Here is a 20,390-nt window from a genome sequence, read left to right as displayed (position 1 = left end):
TAGTGAGGTGAACATGTTTGTTCATTTGCTAAGCAACAATGAATTGTGCAACTCCTTTGTCGGAAGGCATGTTCACCAGGCACTGGGAGGTAAAGAGATGAAGCATTTTGTCCCTGTCTTCAGAACAAAGCTACCTGCAAAATTCCAGGGCATCATTCACCTGATATGTTATTTGAATGCCCCCTGGAGTTGTGCAACTCGACTTCAGGGATCTCAGTAAAAAAGCAACACCAACGCTGACAGCATAATTAGTAAATGATCCACCCAGAGAAGAATGAGCTAGAAACAGAGAAAAGGGAGCAATGAGTTCTGCCCAAATCACATTTTTCTTTTTTTTTTTTTGTAGAATTTAAGCTTTTCTCATTTTCAAAAGCACGTCCTTTCATGTATTTGTGGAAAGAGGTATGAATGTGCAAATTCTTTTAAGGCAAGACATTTCTTTTCAGCTTTAGATAACAAAGGTGTTTCAAAAACTTTGTCCTGTGGCTTGCACAGAGGGAGTTTTCCCTTTGACATCTATGTTTATTCAAAAGCTCTACCTTCACAACAACTCTTGCAAATTAGTGCACACGGACTTCAAGATTTCACTTGAACTTGTGTATTTGTGTGTGTGTGTGTACATGCACACACACACAGTCACATACATTTATAGGTATGGGAAGAAAGAACTGTTAAATTGGAATAACAGGCCAGGTGTGCTGGCTCATGCCTGTAATCCCAGCACTTTGGGAGGCCGAGGCAGGCAGATCACCTGAGGTTGGGAGTTCAAGACCAGCCTGACCTACAAGGAGAAAACCCGTTTCTACTAAAAATACAAGATTAGCCGAGCGTGGTGGTGCATGCCTGTAATTCCAGCTACTCGGGAGGCTGAGGCAGGAGAACGGTTTGAACCCGGGAGGCAGAGGTTGTGGTGAGCCGAGATCATGCCGTTGCACTCCAGCCTATGCAACAAGAGTGAAACTCCATCTCAAAAAAAAAAAAAAAAAAAAAAAAGAAATTGGAATAACAACAACAACAAATTTTCAAAGTTGACAGGGGCATAGTTCGTAGAAGGGTGATAAGGAGGTCCCTTAGTTTCCTATAGAATCACCGGGGAGGTAAGTGGCATCTCCTTCCCTGTCACGGCTTTTGTCCACAGGTGTGTATCATGACATCACTGAGGCAGGGAGAGAGAAGTACATTAAAGCAGGGGTGAAGGAATTGCATCCCTATGGAGGTTCTGGGGAAGTAAGTTACTGAAAAGTAGAGTAGAGCCTTAGCCAGAGTGCAGGGCTTTCTAGTAATAGGATTATTATGTGTGTTATTATGACGGAGGCTTCCTCAGATTTCTCAGTGGCTATGAGTAGCTGAGTTACCATTTGATTAAACTGTTTTCCCTGTCAACAAGTGGTCGATAATCCCCTTTCACTCTTCCTTGGTAAGCATAAGCTCTACCATCAATTTGTAAAGCTAACAGGCCAATAGTGAACTGGCTTCCTCTCTTTGTTGGTAACGGCAAACACCTTGGAAAGATGATACATTCGCCCCAGTTCTGAGAGGATCAGATAGTTAAAACCCGATGCCAGATGAAAGCGATCCGAATGATGCCTGACCACCAAGGAAGAAGACCAAAAGGAAAGTGTTCACGTTACTTGCATCCCTGCAACTGGGGAGAACCTACGGTTTCTTGCGCAGTGTTCACAGGGCCTGCCAAATATTTCTGCAAAGTACTTAACTTCTTGCATCCCTTTGCCTGAATGTGTTGCTAATGTTTTCGCTAAGGAAGCTGGTCATTGAGTAGCTCCATGCACTACCGTCGGCAGCTTGTCTTCCATTTGTCTCACTCCTTTTGTCTGAAGACTGAACTCTGAACCTGTGCACATGCTCACTCCTTCCAGCCCCTTCCTCCAGCAGCAACCAGGGACACCTTTACAGCAAAGATGCCAGGAATTCAAGGCTTTCAGGGTATGCAGGAGATCACAGTCTAGGTGCACAAAACCCAAGGATTAGCAGCAAAGAGAAGCTGAATCCCTCAACCAACCACATGAATTTTCATTTCCTGTGGCTAAGGGAGTTCTCCAAACTGGCACTTACCCATAGCACATACTTGCACCTGGAAAAGATAACACAGTCCAGATTGGTCCTTATCCTGTCTATTGCATTGGAATGGGCAGGTGTGAGAGGCTTATCACAATGTGAGTCTTAGCTTGTCAAGAGGTATGTCATGTCACAATGGACAAGCATCAAGTTGTCATTTCTCTCACTGCTTCCCCTAAACCTTAAGTTGAGCCATATGAAATTGCCCTTTTGTAGGTCAAGAATGATAGAATGTTGGTAGTTTCTCAATAGAAAGCATCAATAAGAATTGACACTTATGAAGTGGCTTCTATGTCCCAGGCTGTATGTGGGGACTTTACCTACATTGCCTCTCTTAATTTCTCTTCATGACATCACATCAAGGTGCTAGTATTATCTCCATTTTACAGATGAGACAGTGGAGGTTTCAAGAGATTAAAGAAAGCACCCATAGACTTAGTGAGGGCAGCTGAGACAGGAAGGCAGGCTTGTTAGCCTCTAAGGCCACACACTGCCCTGTGTAGATTTTACTTTACAGAATCACTAAATAAGGGCAATAGATGGTTCATTTGAACTAAAAAGGAACTACTGAATCTATTTGCACGTGGAAATGACTGAGCCACCTCCTATTTTGTTACTACCCAACCTCCAGTGACTCTCTGCTTGCAGTTACATACAAACTCACTGACATCCTCAATATTCTGCAACAGTTTCCCTTTGCAGCATTGTTCCTCAGTGCTGCTTTCTTTGTAGTCAATTCTGCAGTTTCTAGGACACATCTTAGATTGCATCCCTTACACAGTGACCGCATGTCCTTGCCATATTCTCTTCCTGAAACCCAATCGCTATACAATCATCTGTAGAAATTTTACCCATTCTTGAGGCCCACTTTGAAAGTCTTGGTCCATGAGTTTTCCTGGTTTCCCTTGAAGATATGAATGCTTCTCCCTCCCCACTCCGCAGCCCTGCCAATGTCTGCTCTGTGCTTGTCACTTCTGGCCCTATTGGTGATATCGCCATTGGGACACTTGCCCATCCTGCCCCTAGAGCAGAGGTTGGGGCAAAGTCACTCTATCAAGGCTAAGATAGTATTTACAGTCTGTATGGCATCTGACACAACTACTCAACTTGGTTGTTGTATTGTGAAAGCAGCCACAGACAATACATAAATGAATGAGCGTGACTGTGTGCCAATAACATTTTATTAACAAAAACTGGTGGCAAGTTAGGTTTGGACTGTGAGTATCAGTGTGCCAACCCCTGTCTTAGCTCATCAGTCCTTAAATGTCAGCAACTATGTCTTCCTCATGCTTATCTGTATCCCTGCTGGACTGCATGGTGTCACAGGTGGCACCGATGAATATTTGTGGAATGAAATAGAATTTTTAATTACTGGAATCAGAGATGCTTTTCAAAAAGCTATTGCTGAGACCCTGAGAACTCTGCAGACCCCTCCCCTCATGCAATATTGAATCCATGCAACTGAGCTCTCAGAACCTCTTGACCTGAGGCTGATTTTCCTGCAGGCTTAGGACCTTGCCTCAAAGCTTCAAAGGCAGGCTGACTTTTAAGGAGCCATAAAGCACTCTGGTTTGTCAACCCCTTCTCCTCCAGCTTAGGGGAACATCTGTAAAGTTTACAGTTATAGGAAGTCACCTTAGGCTGGGTTTCTGCTAATGCAATAAAGAAAGGTAAAGTGATTTCTGATTCAACAGAAATGGGAACAGAGGGGTTCGGGGGTATTGAAAAAGCCCGCAGGACTTTTTCCTTTCATTGAATCAGTTGGCTACTAAATTTGTAAGTGAGCTATAATGGAGAGCCACTTGTCATACATGGGCTTCATTCATGAATTTAGTTGCAGAGCTATATATAGCGTAAGATCTTCAGAAGCTTAAATATCCACCCATGGAGTAGACTCCAAAACATAATGGCTTATCCCAGCTATATTCCCAGGTGCTGGGGCAACTTTCACGATTTGTTGATGATAGTTTGTGCATTAAAACACTTCCATGTGGCTAACACGGTGAAATCCCGTCTCTACTAAAAATACAAAAAAATTAGCAGGGCGTGGTGGCGGGTGCCTGTAGTCCCAGCTACGTGGGAGGCTGAGGCAGGAGAATGGCGTGGAACCCGGGAGGTGGAGCTTGCAGTGAGCCAGGATCGCGCCACTGAACTCCAGTCTGGGCAACAGAGCGAAACTGTCTCAGAAAACAAAAATCCAAAAACAAAGAAATAAAAAAACACTTCCATCCTCTGAGTTCCTGGGCATGCTCAGTAGGTTACCCACCCTGGCTTCATATTGTTAGTTCTTGTCCTGAGTCAGCTCTGGCCTCCTTCTTTGTAGTCTAAGTCACGTGATATAGAGATGATCTGTGTACCACTGACCAAGAGTCATAAGTCAATTAGTTACAATGAGGTACAAATAAAAATATTTTATAAGGCTGGGTGCGGTGGCTCATGCCTGCAATCCCAGCACTTTGGGAGGCCAAAGTGGGTGGATCATTTGAGGTCAGGGGAGTTTGAGACCAGCCTAGCCAACATGGTGGAACTGCATCTCTACTAAAAATACAAAAAATTAGCCAGGTGTGGTGATGTGCGCCTGTAGTCCCAGCTCCTCAGAAACCTGAGGCCGGAGAACTGTTTGAACCCAGGAGGCGGAGCTTGCAGTGAGCTGAGATTGCACCACTGCACTCCAGCCTGGGTGACAGAGCGAGACTCTGTCTCAAAAAAAAAAAAAAAAAAAAAAAAAAGAACATTTTATAAAAACTCTAGGGATGTATAGTGACCAGCAACTAGAGAGCCTGCAGTAGTTAGTTATCTATTTTCATAAGGTTCTTTCTGCCTGGAATCTTGGCTAATAACCAGTGTGGATGAAAAGAGATGATATTTAAGTACAAATAGATTAAGAACCAATTTTGGAGGTTTCACAATATAGGAAACAGATACCAATTTTCTGTTCCCTGTCTCCCTAATGGTCAGGCTTTCAGCAGACACAGAGCCAACTCCACTGCTCTGTGTGGAAGACTGAATATTGATGGCAAAGCTTGGGAAGAAATGGTGTCAAATGAGTGAACAACAAAATCATGTTCTTTGCTGCCAGAGCATCCAGATTTTTCCACCTTTGTCTGGTGAGAACTGTGGCACACGACAGCTCTCTGTTCTGTCTCATCCCCCCATGCCATCAGCCCTCTCCCTTGTGCCTTCCCACCTCCCCCATCTCCAAGACTCTTGCCTCTTTTAAAAAAAAAATCAGGTTATTTTAAAGCTGTGACCTGAGAAGCCCTCTTGGGCAAGACACTTAAGTTGCCTTCTGCAGGAATTCTAATTGCACATCTGCAGCAAAGCTGCTACAGTATTCGCCTGGAAAATAAACCCATGTTTCTATAACCAGACCAGGGGTCCCCACTGTGTAGCTATGAAAAGCATACTATTTGATCATCGTTATTATTAGATCAGACACACGAATATTATTTAAGACAACGAAAGGAAACTCTTGTAAAACTTGCCCCCATTCACTCTATGTGCGTCTCTTCCTTTCTATTTAGCTACTTGTAAATGCTGGAAATATGATTCCTCCTCAAACCACCCAGATAAGGCGCTTTCTTTCAGGTTCAGCGGCTCCGCCTGTTCCATGGTCTGCACTTAAGTTATCCTTTTTGTGGATACACAGGGTGGAAGGAAACAGGGTAAAGGGGAGGAGTGGGGCGAGGAGAAAAGGGAAAGGCATGTTCGGCAGGTCGCAGGTTGAGTTTATTACTTACATGTGTTGGGAAGCATTGGGGTACAGTTTAGAAAACTGTGGGGCCGAGTCCTCGGGGCCATGGGGCGCAGCGTGGCTGATCACCATCATTACGGGCCTATGGGGATACATTCTCTTAGACATTTTGAAGTAATTAATGCTCTCGTTAGTGATTAAGTCTGTGAAGTAGTCCTGAAACATACATTTGACACAAAACAAAAATTACAAAAGGTGACATTCATCAGATCACATTTGAATAACTGCTTTCCCCAGAAGCAATTCACTGCATGAAGTGGTAAGGTCTACAGCAGGAAGGAAGGCTGCACCTCCCAAGGCAGCCAAACATCTTCGATAATACAGAAAATCAGCTGCCAGTTGTTTTCTAGGGTTGCTAGCTTGGTAACATGTGAAAAATGGATTTTAAGTAATATACAACTTAGCAATGGGGAAAAAAAGTCAAGTCGTGTTTGCCCAAGATAATGATTAATCTGGCAATAAAAGCACTAGAACACATGAAACACCAGATACATATTTCAGTCTCAGGTTTCACTGATGTAATTCCTTGGCCAAAAATTTAATTACTTTAAGGGCAGGAAACACCCACGCCCACTTCAAATTTACAGTTGCAGAACACACACACACACATACACACACGCACACAAATACGCAAACACAAGAAAATATATTTTCTTCAAATGAAAAATCCACCTGTGGGAATTACAATAATCACTAATCAAAGTCATGGCCAAAATCTGGGAGCACAGGGAAAAGCTGTAACATTTGATCAGTTAATTTACTTGAAACACTTGAATAGGGAGCAGTTGATTTCCTGCAGATTATACTGTGTTAATTGCACAACTAAAGCAATACAGCTGCTGGGATTAGAGTCTGACTTGCTAATAAAATGACTTAACCCACAGTCAGGGGGGCTGATGCAGGTCTGTAAGAGGGAGGGAGGAAATGGAGTGAAAAGGAAAGAAAAGATGAAAACTTAAACCACCTGCTTTTTTTAAGTGTGTGTCATTGGCTTGGAGCTCCAGTATAAACTTTATTCAGAAAGTGTTTAGGCAATATTTGCAAATGTTGAAGGCTCCCAGGCATGGCTAATCACATGTTGTAGATTTAAGGACCAGAACAGCTGCAAAAGCAGTATCAGAGGGATGGTGTGTGTCACATGTCATTGTTAGGGCAACTCTACAGGCTATCTCCTTCCTCTTCCACGGGGGTGTCTGTTTCATTCTTTTCCTCACTGAAAAAATATATATATTCTTTTCAGACACAGTTGTCTTTGACACTTAATCAGCTGTGATAATGAACAAGTTACGCTGATTTCGTATTTGGAGAGAATCTTGATTACTTTGCTCTCTTTAGGACAACAGGGAAAGAAAGGTTAATAACTTGAACAAGGAGCATGAAAAGCATCCCTACAGACAGCAAAGGAGAGCAGTGACAATTAGTGCACATGGTCTGCACCATTTGCATGCAATGATTGTATCCACAGCCGGGGATGTGAACTAGGATGAGTGGTTGAGCCACTCTAGAATGCTTTTTTCTCATTTTTGCAAATGAGGATATTGCTCAAATTTGCCTCCAAGGTCTATGCTAACTTTTAACTTCCATGAGTTTGGAAGCCTATTAGCAATGTTTATGAATTCATTTGCACTCATTGTTTTCTGAAGGGTATGAAGGAGCTGGACTTACATCTTATCTCCCACCAAGTCCCTTGTGCTCAAATCAGGCCAAGCAAAAAGACAGCAATATGCCAACATTAAATCAAGTTCTCTCCTTCCGATTTCTACCAAGTGATCTAGCCTGTTGGGAGAGGTTGCTAGATAGAGCAGATTCTCAGCTTCTTTTATATAAATGAAGAAGAGATGGGTAAGGCTGGAAGGGAAGGGGATATTTTAGGCAAATTAGCAGGCTAAATTCAAAGATATTTTCCCCTTTATTCTTATGATTTGAAAAAAATTTAAACCTAAGTCAGCTATCACAAAATCTTTGTGAATTTTTAAGTCAAAACTAGAACCCATTTGTCAAAGAACCATAGGACATTGATTTCAGTTTCTCTGAACTGATTTGAAAATCCTAGAATTGATAGCGTTAGAGACTTTTGTGGACGCTTGCTGTGATAGGGCAGGTATACTTGTCACGTATAAGCTTGGTTAGAACAGGTGTAAAAACAAGGAATGTGGTTTTTCAACCTTTAATTATTATATTTATTTGCTCTTATGCTTGTGCCTAAATCTGAAGCCACAGACAAAATATACTTTTGTCCCAATGAAAAGTAAAACAGTACAAGATGAACATTTGATTGTGTGGACAAGTCCCTGGTTGGGTCCAGGGCAGCTAGGGGGACAAAAATTATCACAAGACAGAGCAGAGAATTCTGATTTTCTTGATGATACTTTCATCAAAGCCTGATTGCCTTTCATCCTAATGAGGGAAATCACTACACAAAGGCAGCGTTCCTTGAGAGTCTTTTCCTTGCCTAGAGTTTAAAATTACCTTAACATTTCTCATGCTAACATTGTGAGAACATAGAAAGCCAATCTTGTGGATAGTTTAACTCACTGAAAATGGCTTTTCCCCATTATGCACAAAGTAAATTGATGCAGTGTAAAAGTGCCTGAAAATTACCTTTGCATAATCAAATCCATGCTTTTCTTTGATGCCATTGCGACAAACAGTGTAATTATAGAAGCGAGAATTCTTGATTAATCCAAGCCATTCTCGCCACCCAGGGGGGATGTAGCTGCCATTATATTCATTGAGGTATTTTCCAAAAAAGGCTGCAGTGGGAAAAAAAGAATTATTTTTTTTCATGTAAAATGATTAATCCTAAATAAATGGATAAGTATAAAATTATGACTTGTAAAAGAGATGGTAAAACAAAAGTTGGCCTAGGTAATGTGAATGCCAAAATGACATTAGTGTAATATTCCAATCCTTTGGCAAAGTGACATAAACACATTTTTAAAAAATAAATAGAAGTCATATCCAAGTACATGGATTACAGCTCAATGAAAGCATCATAATGATCACAGCACTCTGGATGCATTTATTTCTTATGGTCCTACTGCAGTAAAATCAGGCTATGCCCTTTTGTTAAGTTGATGAAACAATCAGAGAAGTAGCGTGAGATTTGGAATGCAACCACCGGGCAAGTGTTGGAGAACTGAAAGTTCAGTCTTTGTGATAAGTTTTCTAACTTACTATTTGAGAATTGTGAATTATAAAAACACTATTGAAAAGCTTGTTTTTGTTTTTACATATCCAGAAAGTACAAATTTTCTAAACTAGGGAACCATGGTAAACTCCATTTTTATGGGATATGGTCAGGTTTTATATCACATGTATAGTATGTATTGGGTGTTTATGTTACGTGTATTTTATGAATGTATATATCTAGTATTGATAATAAAAATTCTCTCAACATAAAGTTACTATATAGATTACTAATTTTCATAGAATTATAGTATAGTAGAAGTATATGTGGCATGAAGACAACATAGTTCACTAAAAATGCCACTGGAAGGCCTTCACATTTATAACTTTGTCATGTCACTTCCAAGAAAGACCACTGTGCCACGGGGCTGACTGGGTCTTTCTGAGAGGGTGAATAGAAATTTGGTCTTCTGCAAAAGATGATGACAGGAGAGGGGTACAGGAAGAAAAGAAGAAGCTGGGATTCCAGGAACAATATGGGTTCATTCTTGAAGTGAAAAATGCATTACAAACTAGCCGAATGGTAGTCATAAATGTATTGGAATAGTTTTGAGAGAGAAAGAGGATGCTATTTGTAATTGTAATCACAGAAAATCTGGTATAAACAAGCACGATTCTGGGTAAACCTAAATGTTTGGTCACTCTAGCCACACACATAGCTTTCCCTTCAAGTAGAAAGGGCCAGAGAAAATTTTATTTTATATATGTCTGTATAGGTATATGCATGTGTGCGTGTATGTATATATGTGCGTGTACACACAAACACACATCCCTATACATACATACACATATGTAGGCAAGTGTTAGTTTTTCTGATGTTATAAAGCTGTTGCCAGACGCCTTCCATGTCAAAGCCATTTCCTGGCTTCCTTAAACAGATTTTATAGGTGCCCTTGCTTACATCCATGGTAAAAAAAAGTAGTTCCTGGAAGACTGGCTTGGGATAATAGAAACAAATTCTAGAACTGGGGCACTTTATTGACATTGGTCTGAAAACACACATTCTGAATTTTAAACTTAATGTACATAATTTTGGTGTCTCTATGGGATAGCTAGTTAGCTTGCTTTTATCTTTGATATACAACTACAGATGGTCCCTGACCTGTGATGGTTCAATTGAAGATTTTCACATTTACAGCAGTGTAAAATTGGTATGCATTCAGGACAGTACTCAATCAACCCTATGAGATATTCAGTACTTTATTACAAGCCTATTGGCTTTGTGTTCGATGATTTTGCCCAACTGTAGGCTAATATAAGTGTTCTGAGCATATTTAAGTTAGACTGGGCTAAGCTAAGCTCTGGTGTTCGGTAGGTTCGGTATATTAAAGGCACTTTTGACTTACCGTATTTTCAACTTATGATGGGTTTATGGGGATGTGACCCCATCGTAAGTCAAGGAGCATCTGTACCTGTAGAATTCCTCCATCTGAATGTTTTACTTGCTTCCTAATGCCATTACTTAAAATGGAATTACCGGTTTTCCCTTCCAGCTTTACTCCACTCCTCTGAATGGCATAATCACCCTCCATGAACCGTGTTTGGCCCTCCAGAGTCTCCTCTGCTTCCGCCTGCTCCTGCACTCCCCTTGCTGGGCAGTTGCCACCCCCTATTGAGTGTGCCTTGGAAACAGTGCTCAAATCCCTCCCACCATCCCTGGTAACTTGCCACCCCCCACAGATGCTCATGGTCTCACTGACTTTCCCATCCAGGCTGGAGGGTCTTTCCACTCCGATTGCCACTGATTGATCTTCCCAAGGACCTGCTCTGGTTACTTCACCCTCTTCTCGCAATCTCAGATAACCCTCACTGACTGCAGAATCAACTGTACTCTGCTAGCTTGCCCTCAGAGTTACCTTGAGTTTGGACAAAATCCTTCCCTTTCCAACCCCATCTCCTATTTCTCTGTCAATCGTCCCTCTCTCCAGCTAATGTTTCCTCTATTTGCTCTCTGGTTCTCACCTCTATATTTTTGCTTGTGCAATTCTCTTTATTTGCCTCTTTATATATCAAGGCCAGAATAGATGCCATTTCACTCACAGTCTCTGTCTTAATTCCACAACACTGTCTTTGTGGTTCTAATGTCATCTTCCCTTTCTCCATTGTGGTATAGTCATATTCATATAGAAGCTGAATACCTGCTAGACTATAAGCTTTTTGAGGGCAAACATTGCCTCTGCCTTGTCTCTGAGGCACTCTCCATCCTTGCACACAGTTCAGGGCTCCAACCTTTTTGTTTCTTGAAGTTGGGTTCATGAACCCAATGTATTCTGGGGACTTTACTAGGTCTAGACTTTTAAAAATTTGTGATTTTGCTTGAATTATCTTATTTATTTTTTTGAGATGGAGTCTCACCCTATTGCCCAGGTTAGAGTACAGTGGCATGATCTCGGCTCACTGCAACCTCTGCCTCCCAGGTTCAAGCGATTCTCCTGTCTCAGACTCCCAAGTGGCTAGGACTACAGGTGCATGCCACCACACCAGGCTAATTTTTTTTTTCTTTTTTTTTTTAAGTAGAGATGGGGTTTTACCATATTGGTCAGGTTGGTCTCGAACTCCTGACCTCAGGTGATCGATCCACCTGCCTAGGCCTCCCAGAGTGCTGGGATTACAGGCATGAGCCGCCACGCTCAGCCAAATTATATTTTTTAAAGCTGATTTGGCCTTCAAAACATTTTCATAGAATAGAGCTGTAGAGTTTCCAAAATTGTATTTCTTATTACATTATTTTAGAAAGAGTCTAGACTCCAGTCTGAGAAATATGGCAATGTGTGTGTGTTGAATGAATGTTTATTTGTTGACTCTGTGAATGAGTGAACCAATCAGGTCGTCAGTCAGCCAAGTGTCCACTGCTTAAGGATTCTGTCAGGGGCATTGAGCAGGTTGATCAGTGTAGGGCAAAGTGTCAAAGGGTCTGACATCAGGTGACTCAGGATTTCTTTCTGGGCTGACTATGTGTAGTAGGAATTCTTCTAATGAGGAATTCCTGTCTTAGAGACGAACTGACCTTTTCACATAGAACCACAAGATGATTTTCCTTTTCCAACAACATGCAGTATGACTTGGAGCCACAGGCAGCAGACCAAGGCCACACCCCACTAACATTCAAAGGGACTGTTTCCAAAAAGCTTGCACTTAACAACCTCAGGCCCCGTGCTTTCCTTGGCCTCCTCCTCATCCCTACGGGTTTATCCCACTTTTCTCTCCTCTTTTTTTTTTTTTTTTCCCAAAAAGGCAAAAAGTATAGTGATTGAGAATATAAACCCTAGAGCTAGCCTGCTTGGGTTCAAATTCTGGCCCTAATACTTGCTAGGGTATCCATCTACATGCAAGCTACTTAACTTCTCCCTCCCCCAACTACCCTTCTATAAAGCCACTGTGGTGATAACGATAATGGTGGCAGGATTGTTTCGAGGATTAAATGCATCAACACATATGTAAAGCACTGAAAACAGTGCCTGGCACAAAACAAGGGCTTGTGAAGTGCTCCTACAACTAATATTGTTATTAGCGTCACCATTATCAGTATCCTTTTGGCCCTGTCTTATAGTAAATGATTTTCTATTCTGCAGTGTAAAGAAATCTCACACTAGAGTTCTGCACTTGTACCCTTGAAAATATCTCTTCGGAGGTTACATATTTTCTTCCCCACTACTATTTGTTTTGTGGCAACAAACTCCTCCACTTGGCTTACATTTTTCTGCTTAATTAGTTTTTTTTTTTTTTTTTTTTTTCTGCACTTTAAGTTACTTCGTTGTTGGGGTTTTTTGTTTCCTCTCCCCACGTCATTCCTGCCCTTTCCTCATTGTTTTACTTTGTAGGATATTTTGTACTGTTTTCTACCCATTGCCATGGCATTCCCCTTTGACTTAATCCTTCCCTTATAAACCATTCCTTGAAGTCTTTTAATAGTCCTTGCTATTTGCTTCAGAACTGCCTCCAGGTTTTCGGTGTCTCTGTGTTAATGGAGCGTAAGAAATGTACTCAGTATTCCAGATGTGCGCTTACCCATCACACTCATCCCAAGGCCGATGGGGGCCCCGGGTGTCAGGGTGCAGCACTGTTGGCCTCCAGTTGCTCTGGACTTTTTGTTGCCTCATGACATTGAGACTCGTTTGTAATCACCCCTGGCCTCTTTCAACATGATGTTTCCGGGCGGCGCTCTGCAATTGATTATCTGGCCTGCTAATTATTTTCCTCCAGGTGTATTAAATCTCTCCCTTCCTAAGGTGAATTTAGCTTTCTTGCCCATATTGCCATTATGTCTACATGTAGGTTACATATAGTTCAACGTTTTTCTATCCTTCGGCATTGGCAGTTCAATTCAATTCCTGCTATCTGAATACATCGCTAACATGCCATTCACCCATCCTCTTTTTTTTTGGACACCATTAAGCACTTCCCCTTCACAGCTGTTTAAGAAGGTGATGGGGGTTGGGAGGCAGGGAGAAAGATCAGAAGACCTGATTGTAATTATTGTTGGCTTTAGACCACGCTACTTCTGTCTAGGATAACCTGTTCCATAATGCTTAAAAAAATGTCCTGGAACTATCTGAAGCCAAGGCATTTATTTTAAAGCCAGCAATAGTAACTAACCCGAAGATCTGATGCTGCAGAAAAGTCAAACAGTATTTAATGTATCAAAAGATATATTGAAATTTTAATCCATTTAATTGATAGACTTAGGGTGATGGGATTTCATGGTAGTAACTATAAATATAATTTTGAACCAAGTTAAAATTATGATTAATGTCAGTTTACAGCAGTCTGATTTCCCAAACCAGATTGTAAGTATAGTGAAGACAGGAATCTTACTTTAAATGTCTTCAACCCAATGTCTAGTATGTTCCAAGCACACTGTGGTTTAACAAATATATGAGGTATCTTATGTTTATGTACTTATCAAGAATCTACATCATAATAAAATTAAGAATATTAGTTTGTCTTACTTTAAGTGAACTCTACATTTAAAAACATCTTATATTAGAGAATAAGTATACTTGCTATAAGTAACATAAATTTTGTAATGTAAAAAGACAAAAAAATTTTTGATCCAATATTGTATTTACCATTATTTGACATAATTTTTCTTTTTCAGAACTAAGGCCTATGATTTTGATTTATTACAAAAGAATTCTTCACAAAAAGATTTATTGCAGATGTCTATTAAATATTGTCCATTCTACCTCAGTGACATGAGGTAGAATGCATGTGATTAAGATTTAACTCATATGTGATTTTATGTACCATGTGTTAGGATTGTAATTAGAATACCACAACTGTTAAATGAATCAATATTATAATTACCATGAGTATAATAAAGTTACAACATACAGTAATTTCGGGCAAGAAAGAAAACTTAGGAATCATTCTAGGTCAATCTCTGCATCGTACAGATTGGAAAACTGGCCTGTCCAAGTCCTCAAAACAAATCAAAGTAGAATATGATTCTATGATCTTCTCGATTTTGCTTCAGTTTTTTTTCGTTAAATACTTAATGCTATCTCTCAACCATGGATAATTATTTTTACCTTAAAACCTATGCCAGGTTTTATATTAATGTTGATATCCTCATAATAAATTTATGTTAATTTTTTTGGAGCTGATTTCAGGCAGGATATTCATTTTGATGATAGATAATCCAATCTCATTCCTATTTCACTTGTCGGAATATGAAGTGCAGCAGACATGTTACTGCATTTTCCCCTTCTTGAACATTCAAGCTCTCATAGACTCATATTTTCCATGAGTAAAGTTAGAAAAATTTAGGCTATAGCCAGTCCAAAAATATGCCTCAGTTCTGAAAGAGAAAACTCATGTCATACAATGGTAAATATAATACTGGATTAATTTAATTCATTTAAATCCATGGATTCTGGACGCCTCCCAAAATAAGCCCCTTAGTAATTTGTCTTCTCTGAGTTATTCTACATAAAACTTACTCTCTAGATGGATATTTATGTATAGTACATATTTCAGTTTCCCTCGTTATTTTTCTTAGGTTTGTAGCTAAATGTTCCAAATAATAAATTCATTATTAGGAAAACAATAAAATCTTTACACATTGACTTTCTCCCTACTAGTTTAGTATCTCATAAATAATTACATTGGTTTAATACCTACCTACCAATTCTCTTAATTTTCTAAGATTCCTGCCACTTGTGTGTACTTGTGTATTTTCAAATGGGTTGTTGTCCATGGTTGGGTCAATAACTATTGTCATGAAGACATTTTTATTTCCTAATTGTCTGAGATACTGCAATGTTTTCCCATCAAGGATACATTTAAATCATAGAGATCTCTATCACTGCCATTTCAGTTTTCCATGTTTTTTTTTTTTTTTTTGGAGACAGAGTCTCGCTTTGTTGCCCAGGCTGGAGCACAATGGTGCGATCTCGGCTCACTGCAACCTCTGCCTCCTGGGTGCAAGTGATTCTCCTGCCTCAGCCTCCTGAGTTGCTGGGATTACAAGCACGCACCAACACACCCGGCTAATTTCTGTATTTTCAGTAGAGATGGGGTTTCACTATTTTGGCCAGGCTCGAACTGCTGACCTCAGGTGATCCGCCCATCTCAGCCTCCCAAAGTGCTGGGATTGCAGGTGTGAACCACTGCACCCAGCCCCAATTTTTATTTTTTCTGATTTACTAATAGGCAAATCAAGATTTGTTTTCCTGAGCCCATATTATCGTTTTCCTACCTTTTTTTTTTTTTTGAGACAGAGTCTCGCTCTGTTGCCGAGGTTGGAGTACAGTGGCACGATCTTGGCTCACTGCAAGCTCTGCTTCCCGGGTTCATGCTATTCTCCTGCCTCAGCCTTCCAAGTAGCTGGGACCACAGGCGCCTGCCACCATGCCTGGCTAATTTTTTGTATTTTTAGTAGATGGGGTTTCACTGTGATAGCCAGGATGGTCTTGATCTCCTGACCTTGTGATCCGCCCGCCTCGGCCTCCCAAAGTGCTGGGATTACAGGTGTGAGCTACCTCACCCGGCCCCTTTTTCTACTCTTAACTAAGGTTTTGTAAAAGTCTTTATTTCCCTTAAAGAATTCCTTTTATTTTGGAGGATGACTCACTATAAATTGTATTATTACCTAAGTGTCTAAACCATGGGGAAAAGGTTTAGAATCAGACTTAGCTTCCAGGAGCAAATCTATTTTCCCTGGAGAAGACATCGACTGAAACAAAATCCTTGGGCTGCACAAAAAAGTGACAGCCCATTGAGGTAACACGTAAGCCTTCCGGTGTGTACACAGTTTCATCCCAGACCTGATTCTTGAGGTTTGATCAGCACACTGGAGAGAGCCCTGAAGACTAAGGTCCCAGTGCCCACTCCTCCCATTAGAACGTCAGTCAGATCTGCCACTTCGGTCACTTTATTCTTGTGGGGGTAAATTTGCTCCTCTAAAAATAAGGAAATGGAACTAAATTATCTTTCAGTTTTAGTTAAACTCTCTCAATCCCTCTTAGGGTGGATACAGCACAGTATAACCAAAGCAAGTACCAGGAAACATTATGCTTACAGGCAACCGAATTGTTTTTATCCCGGTGACTCGCTGAACTTTACAATGGATGGTGTTTCCGTTTTTGCTCTTACCATCTGGATGCTGAGTTCTAAATATTCCACCTTTCCCTACAGCAAGCAGTTTGTACAGCAATATTCACCTTGACTTTAACTAGTTCTACTCTTTGCTTCTGTTTGCCAGGGTCCTTATGGGTCTGTAGCCTCTAACGTCTGTATCTCTGGAAGGCATTTTGGAATGAGGCAGGATAGAATCATTACATAAATAAATAAAACAATGAACAGAGGAAAGACTTTGGAGTCAGATGTGTTGGGTTCATTCCATCACTGACTAGCTCATGACCATAGACAATTAGCCTTTCTGAGTCTCGGTTTTTTCATTAGTAACATGGGGAATTCCTTTCTTTCAAGATTGCCCTGGGAATTAGGTGAGATAATGGCAAAATCGAATTCCCTTGTTTTTTGCCCTTCCTAATTTAGCCCTGAAACAAGTTAGCAAACCCTAGTTGACTGCTCTAAGTCCTGGCAGGGCCCTGTCTCACCCTCAATCTCTATTTCTTATGACAAATGTCATCCACATCACTCTGGATATGTGAGAGTCCCAATCATTCCAGTTCCAAGTTTGCTACTAGGGATTACATTATAGGGAACCTGGGAGGTGAAAGGCACTGATTTCACACAACACTTCCCATAAACAAAACACAATTTGATGGTTAAAATCAGGAACCAGGTATTAGGGAACTGCCTCTGATTCTGTTTCTGAGCTGGTCAAACAATGTTTGAAAGCTCCACCTCAGTTATAAAACAGAGCCAAGTACATCTGCCGTCTATGAACTCTACAGGGATGTTTGATGGATTTGCAAATTGCTTTAGAGTCCTCAGACGAAAGGTGCTATAAATTTAAATCACTAATGTGAGAAAACACACTCAGATAAGGCACTCTCTGTAACCTCTCTGTAACCTAGTTTCTTTCCTCAGCATAAGAAAACACCCTTGAGATGCACAGGAGGAGCTGCTTCTTTGAGTCGAGATGTTGAGCTGTCTGCCAGTGACAGTGCTATCACATGCACGATCAATATTTTCATCCATAAATAACAAGTATTAAGTGCCCACAGGGCGCTCTGCAAAGAAGCAAATGGCCATATATTTCCTGAGTCCGGTGGGAAAAAATGAATTTCACTTGTAAAAGAGATGCAGGAGAATATTTATCTGAACTCTTTTACTTTTAAATCTTCAAAATAGAGAAACTGTAGCCCTGAAAGTCATTTGGACAAGCTTTAATAATAACATATCTGATTCTTATGAATAACCCAGGTGATTCTGGAAAAATAAAAACAAGCAACAACCCATGTCTGCACTGTAGCCCTTCTATGAACAATGTTGTGTCCTTTTATGAAGAAATGCTACAAAAACCCAAGGAGATCATCTACATGCTGGGAGTATAGGGCCTTGGGGGTAACATTACTAGAAGGAACTTTGCTTTTGTCTCAGAAAGACTGGCATGATGTTCACTACTCCTCTTGAAAGAAGTCCCCAATTTTCAAAAAACCAATAAAAAAACCCCTCTTCTTGCCGGGTGTAGGTTAAACAATAGGAGGTGTAGCAATTAGAATGCCTTCCTTTCCTGGAAGGTAGAAGTGAACATTTGAGACCTAAAAATGACTGCAAGCTAAAGAAACTTTCCAAATCCTATTAAGTACGAATGAACAAATACATGAATCAATAAGGTACACATGATTGGTTTACCCATCAGTTACTCGTTAATTAATAAATAATAAATAATTTTGATCATTTACTGTGTCCCAGACCCTAGGGTAGATGTCAAGCAGTTTAAAAACACTTGATCCTTTTTTTAGGTATTTGTTGGAGCTTCATGCATTTCATTACACAACATTTCTTCCTGAGTCTAAGACATATTACGAGAGGTTCATGGGCTAGAAATATCATCTCTTACCTGTTCTGTAGCCAGTGTTGTTAAGATATACAGCAAAAGTCCGAGGCTCATGCATGGCCTGCCATGAGGGTGAAGAGCAGTTCTCGTTGTTGGTGTAGACATTGTGATTGTGCACATACTTCCCGGTGAGCATGGAGGACCGTGACGGGCAGCACATGGGTGTTGTCACAAAGGCATTGATGAAGGTGGCCCCACCATGTTCCATAATCTTTCTCGTTTTGTTCATGACTTGCAGGGACCCTGAAAGGCACAGTGCCAGCATTGTTTAGCAAAGTGCAGCACATGAATGCTCATTTCTATCGTGCCCTTCAGTGCCTCTGTTTCCCTGACTTATTCATTTCCTTTCTTAGCTTAAAGGAGTCTATAATTTGATCAGCTCTCATTTCTACAACAAAATTAAGCATTTGAGATCCTACCATCTCAAGTATTTTGCAGAATAGTAAACATACTTCTCCCCTTTGTAATCACAAAGAAAAATAATGCAGGCTAATCTGATAATTAAAGCTAGAATTTTAGCTATGGAGCAGATTCAAAGGCCAGCAGCCCATTGAAGATTATCAGAGAACAGCAGCCTGATACACAGAGCATCAAAACCCCCAGCCCAGCACAAATGCAATCTACTAGTGACATTGCTACTAGATTACTAGTGTAGATTATTACTAGAGCATTTTAATCATATGAAAGAAAAGAGAAAAAATTTTCTTCACTATTAAGTTCCATCAAAATGCCTGTGTTTAATAATAATTAAAAAAGATCTTCAATGCAAGTTGGTATCCTCTAGCAAGCTCACCAAATGTTTGCCAGTTTTTTCTATTAGGATAGCAATATCAATTTATATTTTGATCTATTTATGCACAATTTTTAAGGATAGGTTGTTTGCTTGTGAAAGAGCTATAATTCGATTGCACTCAAAAGTATTTGCATGACTGTAAAATATTCCATTTTAACTTTAAGGATGAAATGGTAACATAAGATTGCTGAGGAAGGAAAAAAAAAACTATTTCGATTACTCTATCTAGCCAAACACTGCAGCTGAAACACATCCAAACACTGCAGAAAAGCACAGGCCAGAATTCAATAGTCTTTTCAGGACTCGTCAAGAAGTGCACTACAGAGTACTACAGCCAAGCCCATTGCATTTGAATCTTGGAGCCTCAGATTTCCAACAGGTCCCACTTCTTCCAAAGAAAGGAAGAAAGTCTATGTTTTCCAGCAAGGAAGGAAATCGTAATGCAAACCAGGCAAGCGTTCAGGGCAGAAGAGAAGCATGCAATAGTCCAAAAAGCCACAGTTAGTCCCGTGTCTTCATATACTAGCTTTTACCGTTCACATGACGCATATGAGAACAGGAGGAAGGTTTCTAATTGGGTCTCATTAGAGCTCCCTAAAATATGCCTCAGCTAGGAGCAATCCTAACTGTTCTTTCTCTTCTGGTTGTCTTCAGGGGATCAAGTAACCTTTTGTAGTCAGTGAATAACATGTCGTGAGTGCCTACTTCATGCAAAACATTCTATCAACCTCAGCATTCTGGGCTGATCTCCCAAGTATAGCATAAACAAAAGAAATGGGAAATTTTCTGCTTCTGGTCTTCAGTAATAAACTCTCTAGACGAGAACCTACATAGAAAAATCACTTGGGGATATTTGCAAAGCAATGCACACATAACAGTGTGAATACAGCAGTAGCAGGGCATATAAAAATAGAGGGAACTTGGATTGAAGGCTTAATAGGAGTTCTGAAATGAGAGATGAGGACAGATGGAAAAAAAGGAGGAAGTAAATGTCGGATGGGTGAAGTATATCATTGGGGGATTGTGGCGAGTGACAAGTGTGATGCTCTAGAGGTGGGAAGAAACAAGTAGAGTGATGAGAACAACACATTGATTTCCTGGCATGA

General features: G+C 40.5%; 1 protein-coding gene across 8 annotated transcripts in view; it reads right to left on the bottom strand.

Annotated features, from left to right (window-relative positions):
• Positions 1 to 20,390, bottom strand: part of SULF1 (sulfatase 1) — a 193,190-nt gene that overhangs the window by 63,546 nt on the left and 109,254 nt on the right. For 7 of the 8 annotated variants that reach the window (XM_009213161.4, XM_003902844.4, XM_009213164.4 and 4 more), the window contains 3 exons: positions 18,495 to 18,734; positions 8,432 to 8,583; positions 5,817 to 5,986 (listed from right to left, as the gene is read on the bottom strand). In XM_009213161.4, the coding sequence (XP_009211425.2) occupies positions 5,817 to 5,986; positions 8,432 to 8,583; positions 18,495 to 18,734 (562 nt within the window). The remainder of the gene's footprint in view (positions 1 to 5,816; positions 5,987 to 8,431; positions 8,584 to 18,494; positions 18,735 to 20,390) is intronic. The other variant, XM_009213166.4, reaches the window with a different exon arrangement.

The sequence above is a fragment of the Papio anubis genome, chromosome 8 (genome assembly GCF_008728515.1).
Source record: "Papio anubis isolate 15944 chromosome 8, Panubis1.0, whole genome shotgun sequence".
Taxonomy (NCBI): Eukaryota; Metazoa; Chordata; class Mammalia; order Primates; family Cercopithecidae; genus Papio; species Papio anubis.
Note: the sequence above shows the minus strand (reverse complement) of the source record. Positions and strands in the feature narration are given on the sequence as shown.